Raw genomic sequence first — 8,498 nt, forward strand, 5'->3', positions numbered from 1 at the left:
CCTTATCAGTTCTTCTATTTGTTGCCTTTGATTAGCTTACACCACAAAATCATACTACCTGGTCAGTTCCTTTATTCGTTGGCTTCCATAACCCAGGCACAACCTTATAACGTCGAAGCTTCAAGCCTGTACTACTTGAAAAGATCTAGCGGTGGATATGGTGGTTTGAAAACCCTATATCTAACATTGTCGCCATTGACGACAATGTGGGTAGTCAATCGGTCTAGTTTTGGTTGAGAATGATAGATTGTAGGCAACGATCAACAATTTCTAAGAAGATGATGTGGCTCGCAAGGTGGTAGAAAGCAACGAATGGAGGAGCTGACTAGGGGTGTTTGGATTGGACCTCATGGTGGTTAACACAATATTGGTTGTTGTTAGGCTATATAGTGCTGTGTCAATTTTGTATTGTATTATTATAGTCCATTAGTAACGGGTTGGGCCTATTCACCCGGTTTCTTTATTGTGTTAGGGTTAGGGTATTTATAGTGCATGCATGCATCATATTTTGTATTGATCTTCTTGTAACCCTAAATTGCCTTTATAATAGCAGTTCTTAGTCGAGCTCTTCTAAGGCATGACAAATTAATTATTCAACACAACTTTGATCTCCATTATTTGTGCTTGATTATTTTACTTGTTTGAATCTATCAATCTTACTAGTTTTAAACTTATCAGTTGCAACAAAAAACGACCGACTTAGTGGCAAATCCGGAGGATTCCGATGAATGTGAAGAGGTTGCTGCCGGTGGCTACTGGCAACGTTGGGTGGAACATGATAGAATTGTTTCCGTCGGAAATTCGATGAAGGTGATTGACAGTGGTCCTGATGATTTTCAACGACGGGGTGCGACGCTTTTACGTATTTTAACGACTTTGTGGTGGAACCAATAAAATTAAAAAGAATTAATGTTACACATTAAAACTAAATTTATAATCCAATAAAAAAATGAATGGTTTTTTTATTTATTTTTATGGTAAATTTAATCTAATAAAAAAGAAATTAAAAAAACAATCCAATAAAAAAATAAAAAAGAATTAATTAAAAGAAATTAATAATATAATATTTAATTGTATATAAATATTATATATTAAAAATAAAATTAATTAATATATAATAATCAATTAAAAAATAATCCAATAAAAATGAAATTAAAAAAAGAGTTAATATATTATAATTTAATAAAATTAAAAAGAAAAAGAATTAATGTATAATATTTCAATAAAATAAAAAAAAAATTACAAAAATAGTCATTTTAGTTTGGTAAAGAGAGACAACCGTAAAAATAGTTTCTGAGGGTAAAATTGTTATTTTAAAAAAGTCAATAACAAAATATTAAAATTAACGAAATAGTGACTAAAATCATAGTTAAACCATCAAATAACAATTTTTTTTGCTAATAAACTTTTCATAAGTGAAAAACTTTAACCAAAGAAATCCGCATGGACCATTTTTGCAATTTTTTCTAATTATTTTGAAATATTTGGGTTGGGGTAGAAGTTCCGTGAAAAAGGGCGCTTTCGATTTCGAGTCTCTTGGAAACCGACGAATCCTAGACAACTCCAACGCCATTTCCGTACTCACACCTTTAACACCACTACCCTCCATCTCCCTTCGGAGCTGCAATGAAACGAGGGTTCGAGTCAATCGAAATATCAGACGACGAATGGTCAAACCACGATTTCGATTCTTCCCGAATTCTCAATAAACCCTCCTCCAGAACCCCACCACCACCAATCGAGTCTTTCGCTTTCAGAGGCGGAAGCGGACAAGCCGGAACGCCGTCTAATTCTAAACCATCCTTTGACTACTTCTCGGACTCCTCTGACTGTGTTGAAGTTATCAAGGATGGAGCTCAACATGCACCTGAGAATTTGGAGGATGATGATTTCGGAGAGGCTCCATCGACGACGATTGAAAACCGTGGGCGGAGGTTTGTGATTGATGATGAGGACGATGAGGCGGTGGAAGATGATGCAGTTGATTTGGGCGAAGGGGAGGATGGAGATAGTGAAGATTTGGGGTTTGGTGAGGAGGTGGACGGGGGCGATGATATCGTCGGAAAAGCGTTGCACAAGTGTGCGAAGCTATCAACCGAGCTACGGAGAGAGCTGTATGGCTCCTCTTCTACCGATGCTTGTGATCGTTATGCTGAAGTTGAAAGTTCTTCTGTTAGAATCGTCACTAATGTGAGTTCGTATCTACATCTTCAGTCACCGCTGAGTTTAATTTCTATATGTTTACACTAACAACGGTGGAAGTAAGAGAATACAATGAATGAATAGATTTATGATCGAAATTGCATGTTCATTCACTCACCAAATAGAAAACTTTGCCTAAAAGAGTTTAGTGACTTACGTTTTGCTTTCATTTCTACAGGATGATATATGTGAAGCATGTGGAATGGATGATTCAGGTTTTCAGCCTGTTCTCAAACCATACCAGCTTGTTGGTGTCAATTTTCTTATGCTTTTGTATAGGAAAAAGGTTGCAGGAGGTATGTATTCAATCTATTCATATGCTTTTGGCCTGAATTATATAAACATTTATGAATATGGTTGGCAGACCAAAATGTTCAAATCTATACACACATATATTACCAATGACTCACTTTACACAATCTCTTGAGAAGTAGTTTAGGCTGAATTCACCAGCTTTAAAATCAATAGTTAGTGTTCTTATAAGACCACATGTTATCATTCTTGATAAATATCATACTCAGAAGCTCATAAAGATAAAATTAGTAACTAAGACCTATAATACTCCATTGTCCTAATTTTAAGCTTCCACTTTCTTCTATCTGACATCTTGTCCTCCAAAAGTGCTGACCTCTAAGTCTGCCTTAACTTTCATTTTGCTCCAAACCTGTTTCATATATGGACACTCAAAAACAAATGATGATGATAGTTTATATGAGACTTACAGAAAGTGTACTTGAGGTCAGAATGGTGATTCTAAATTTGTGCTTATCTCGTGTCTTCAGTTTCTTCTCCAATGTTTTGCATGTTCTGTATTCAACAAATAATCAAGATTTGTTTTTCATGTCTCAAAATTTTGTGCACACATTCTTCTCCAGAGCTGTCCTTTTCAGCATACAAGTGTCTATTGGTTATCATGGCATTTTATAGCTTATCAATGCAATGTGTCTTGATGTCTTATCTATAAACATTTAACTAATTTTATATTACTTTCAACTTTCAACCCCATTTGATTTTATTGTGCAGCAATATTGGCAGATGAGATGGGTCTTGGTAAGACTATTCAGGTATGTCTATTTAAAGATTCTTTCATTTTTGCTAGAAATTGAAATAATCGTCTCTACATCTATCATCTTTTTAATTTTTTTTTTTAAATCTTTAATCAGGCAATAACATACCTTATGTTACTAAACCACTTGGAAGATGATCCGGGTCCTCATTTAATTGTTTGCCCTGCTTCTGTTTTGGAAAACTGGGAAAGAGAGTTGAAGAAATGGTGTCCATCATTTTCAGTGCTTCAATACCATGGAGCTGCAAGAACAATTCATTCTAAACAGTTAAATTCTTTAGCCAAAAGTGGATTGCCACCCCCCTTCAATGTGATTCTTGTATGCTACTCTCTCTTTGAAAGACACAGGTTAGTAACTCATTTCTTTAACAATACCCAAAATCCCATAATGGATTGGGTATATTTATGCAGTTATACCTCTATCCATGAATAGAAAGACTACTTCCATAAGACAAAGCAAGTATACTAACTATAAAACATAAATCAAGGGTATACATGCGATAAAGCATAAAGCTTGGAATAACAATAAGGCTGAAAGAGATAATGTGTAAATGGGGAATAAGTTAGAGAGAAGAAGGTGAAAATAAAGAGGGGAGTGCAAAATTAAGAAGTGAATAACATAGGAAAAACACAATTTAGACAATTTTTTGTGCTACTACTCTTGTTCTATGCAGTATTTGAGGCTTTTGTTGTAGTTTTTAAGATTCTTTCTACAGTGCTCAACAGAAAGATGATCGGAAGCTCTTGAAAAGGTGGAAATGGAGTTGTGTTTTGATGGATGAGGCTCATGCTTTAAAGGATAAGAACAGTTACAGATGGAAAAACTTGATGTCAGTTGCAAAAAATGCAAATCAGAGGTTAATGCTTACAGGGACACCTTTACAAAATGATTTACATGTATGCATCTTTCAAACTCTTTTTGATTTTCATTTTTTCATAAGTTAATGTAGAAAGAACTACTTAATTGAACTTGTGCTCTGTTACCATTGTGATGCATTTAGTCAATTTCTTTTGATGTGCAAAATGAAAAAAGTGAGGCTTTCCATTAAGTTGTAACTATTTACAAATTTGCCCTCTGCCCTTGTTTGTTTTTCAGGAACTATGGTCAATGTTGGAGTTTATGATGCCTGATTTATTTGAAACTGAAGACATTGATTTGAAAAAGATGCTAAATGCAGAAGATACAGAATTAATTTCTCGAATGAAATCGATTTTGGGACCATTTATTTTAAGGCGCTTAAAATCAGATGTAATGCAACAATTAGTTGCAAAGGTTCAACGGGTATGTACTTTTATTAAATCTTTTTTTTTTTTCTTTTTTTCTTTTGTGATTAAAACCATTATACTTCTAATTTAGCCACTAATCATAAAAAAGTTATAGTTTAGTGGCTAAATTAATAATATGGTGAAAGTACACTGTGCTTTTCTATACATGAACCTTTTTCAAAAGTGGGTAAATAAGAAAAATGGTTTTTTTACAATCAAAAAAGTATAATAGTTTAATCACCACAGAAAATAGTTAATTGGCTAATTCAATAATTTTGACCCTTTCAAACCATTTTATCGATTTAGCCATTAAACTATCTATTTTTTTTTTATCGATTTAACCACCAAACTATTTAATATTTAATCATAATGAAAATAGTTCACTTCTGTTGTTAACCAATAATACTTTATCTTTTCATTAAAACCACAAAAGTTTCAGACATCTTCTCAGATTGACCATTTTGACCTGTTATCACTTGGAAAAATAATGAATTGGCATATTTGCACATTTTTTTCTTCAAAATTTGACCATTTTTTGGTGCTTTGAGATTATTATATGCTGATAAATGTTTTGTGTTGTAGGTTGAATATGTGCACATGGAAATAGAACAAAAAACTGCATATCAAGAAGCCATTGAAGAGTATCGTGCAGTTGCAAATGCACGAATGACAAAATCTGGAGAAGAAGTTAAAACCCCTAATCTTCCTAAACGCCAGATTTCAAACTATTTTGTTCAATTCAGAAAGGTATTATACTAATTATTCCATTTAATTATGAAAACAATACATAAATTAAACACATGTTTTTAATTTTTTTTTTACTATCAGATTGCAAATCATCCTTTATTGGTGAGGCGAATTTACACAGATAAAGATGTCATCAGATTTGCCAAAATGTTGCATCCCAGAGGTGTATTTGGTGCTGAGTGTACTTTGGATAGAGTAATTGAGGAGCTTAAGGGTTACAATGACTTTTCAATTCACAAGGTAATTAATTAATTTTGCCATATTTTTTTTTTCTCCTCATTGTATGAAAAATGATGTTTAAAGAACATAAGATAACTAAATTGTTGTTTGTTAATAGTTTATTTTCTTTCTATATAGGGGATTAACATTAACAAAATCGTTAGGTAGGAAATATTCTATAAGTTGCCAAAAATAGTAATGTAATATATGCAAATGTAGTTTACTTTTTAATTTTTACCCATAGTTGCTGTGTACTTACATTTCTTTACATATAATAACAACATATTTATGATTTCATATCTGTAATAGCAATATACTTGCATTCTATTAATAAAGGTTTAAACTAAAAAAAAACTTATATTTTGTGTTTTTTCCGGATTAAACCTTTACTTTTTATCTGAAAAAAAACCTTGTATTTTTTCATTTTTTCCAATTTGGCCCTTTTAGTCATTTTTTGCCAAAAAAAATTGTGAATGTGAGGGTTTTTTCGAGAAAAACTAAAAAAGTTGAGGGTTTATTTGGAAGCATTAAGAAGGTTGAAGGTTTTTTTTTTGGAAAAAAATACAAAGTTGAGGGCTTTTTCGGAAAAAATAAAAAAATACAAGGTCTTTTTCAGGCAATTACATGTAAAATGATAGAGTAAATTACACGAATGGTCCCTATGGTTTAGGTATTATGCACGTTTTGCCCCTAACTTATTTTTTTAACTCGGAAGGTCCCTACTGTTTGTTTTTGTTACGCGCTTGGTCCCTGTCTTACCTAAAAAAGACTATTTTGCCCTTAATGTTTTAGTTTATTTAAATAAACTCACCTCCACCCCCACCCCACCCCCCTCACCTTACCTTATCTACCCCACCATTTTTCCTATTTAAATAATAGTCATTTTAGGTAAGATAGGGACCAAACGCGTAACAAAAACAAATAGTAGGGACCTTCCGAGTTAAAAAAAAAAAATAAGTTAGGGACCAAGCGCCCAAATTACCCAAACCATAGGGACCATTCGTGTAATTTACTCAAAATGATATAATTACATTAGTTCTTTTTCATGGTGTATTACTAATTTTCTGTTTTATTATTTTTTTTTGTTGTTGCAGCTTTTACTTTATTATTCTGATGGGAGTTCGAAAAGTCTTTCAGATGACCATGTTATGATTTCTGCAAAGTGCCGGGTAAATGATGAGATGAGATGAGATGAGATATTTGTGTGCAAATTTACATTTTTGTCCCTAAATTGACTTAACCTAACTTTAATTTGATGGCAGGCATTGGCTGGACTTCTACCTACACTTATGGATGGTGGGCATCGGGTTCTTATATTTAGTCAATGGACTTCAATGCTTGATATCTTGGAGTGGGCCCTCGATGTAATTGGAGTTACATATAGACGCCTTGATGGGAGGTATAATCTACTAACTTAAAATCTTTAAAAAAAAAAAATTCTATTTTAAAATTTTCTTTTTTGGCCCCTTTAGCAGGTTTACTGGTAATTTTCTGGTTTTACATAAAGATGTAAGGGATATTTTAGGAAAATAGTGAACTTGAGGTTTAATATGAAAAACCCTCAACATTTTAAGTTTTTTATGAAAAACCTTAAATATTATTTTTCCCAAAAAATCCCTCACTTTTCATAAAGTTTTTTCAGAAGAAAACTACTAAAAGGGCCAAATTGAAGAAAACAGAAAAAGACAAGCGAAAAAAGTAAAGTTGACGTTTAATCCGAGAAAAACACAAAATATAAGGTTTTTGATGATATTAAACCGAAAAAAATGTAAAGGATTTTCTAGGAAGAAATAAAGTTTAAGGTTTTTGATGATATTAAACCAAAAGACATAAATTCTCTCCTCATTCACATCATCAAAATTAGTTTCGAAAGCTTGTCTAGTCTAATCATGTTCAATTGCTTTTGTCCCTTATACTTGTAAATTAATTCTTTTCAATTTCTGAATTTATGTTTATTATTATTACTATTTTTTTATGACAGTACTCAGGTGACCGAAAGGCAAACAATCGTTGACACATTCAACAACGACACTTCAATATTTGCATGCTTGTTATCAACCCGGGCAGGCGGGCAGGGGCTGAACCTGACCGGGGCCGATACCGTCATTATACACGACATGGACTTCAACCCCCAAATTGACCGTCAAGCCGAAGACCGTTGTCACCGCATCGGTCAAACCAAACCTGTTACTATTTACAGGTCCACCCCCCTCTCTCTCTCTCAGTATTATTATTGTAAAGGGTAAAATGGTCATTTAGCCTCTCTCTAATTAAGACTAAGACGGTTTATTTATTGGTCCGTATGATGCCAGGTTGGTAACAAAGGATACAGTGGATGAGAATGTGTATGAAATTGCAAAAAGGAAATTAGTGCTTGATGCTGCAGTGCTTGAGTCCAATATTGAAGTGGAAAAAGAAGGTGAATCCTCTGATAAAACCATGGGAGAAATTTTGTCAGCTTTGTTGTTGGGATGAAAAACAAAATCTTCATTTTTCTATTTCTCTGATAATACAACAACAAATGAGGCCCCACCCCAATCTTGAAGATATTTCATGACGTTACGTTTAATGTGATAACTCTTGAAGAGTTGGTATTTTGTAACTTATCCATGAATTTAATCAATTTATGCATCATTTATATGGGTCGAAGCTTAAAGGTAGGAGTTTATAACTATTTGTAATCTGATCTACAAATCTATGAATGAAAGTGGGTAAAACAGAAATTATATTATTATGTAACACCCATTCACCATCAAACCATACTCCACAAAGTCCCAATTGGCCTTTGGGCTTTTTAGGCAACTAAGCCCAAATTTGTCGAACTTTTTAATAATATTAGCCCGAGCCTCCAAATCATTTGGACTTTGGAGTAGCTATGTAAAGAAGCAATCCTGCCATCCACCTTTTTAATAGCATTATCGAACAATTAACTGGAATGCTAGAGGTTTTTAAACAAACTACTTATTCATGTAAAATAAAGTTTATGAAAATTCAGATT

The 8,498-nt window shown here is 33.1% G+C and overlaps 1 protein-coding gene across 1 annotated transcript; it reads left to right on the forward strand.

Annotated features, from left to right (window-relative positions):
• The first annotated feature begins 1,520 nt into the window (after positions 1–1,520).
• Positions 1,521–8,140, forward strand: ETL1 (SNF2 domain-containing protein / helicase domain-containing protein). Its single transcript, XM_078956751.1, has 12 exons — positions 1,521–2,190; positions 2,381–2,498; positions 3,226–3,266; positions 3,366–3,616; positions 3,985–4,165; positions 4,365–4,550; positions 5,117–5,281; positions 5,363–5,521; positions 6,595–6,669; positions 6,763–6,899; positions 7,482–7,700; positions 7,813–8,140. The coding sequence occupies exons 1-12, from the start codon at positions 1,627–1,629 to the stop codon at positions 7,973–7,975; spliced, it is 2,259 nt and encodes a 752-aa protein (XP_078812877.1). The 5' UTR covers positions 1,521–1,626; the 3' UTR covers positions 7,976–8,140.
• Positions 8,141–8,498: the final 358 nt, after the last annotated feature.

This window comes from Lactuca saligna, chromosome 5, assembly GCF_052625555.1.
Source record: "Lactuca saligna cultivar CGN05327 chromosome 5, ASM5262555v1, whole genome shotgun sequence".
In the NCBI taxonomy this organism is placed as follows: Eukaryota; Viridiplantae; Streptophyta; class Magnoliopsida; order Asterales; family Asteraceae; genus Lactuca; species Lactuca saligna.

What these genes read in the sequence shown, in the direction of transcription:
- ETL1 (XM_078956751.1), top strand. Translation starts at nt 1,627, where the DNA reads ATGAAACGAGGGTTCGAGTCAATCGAAATATCAGACGACGAATGGTCA. An exon ending in TCTCTCTTTGAAAGACACAG is followed by an intron (nt 3,617 to 3,984) that starts GTTAGTAACTCA and finishes TTCTTTCTACAG; the next exon opens with TGCTCAACAGAAAGATGATC. An exon ending in TATAGACGCCTTGATGGGAG is followed by an intron (nt 6,900 to 7,481) that starts GTATAATCTACT and finishes TTTTTATGACAG; the next exon opens with TACTCAGGTGACCGAAAGGC.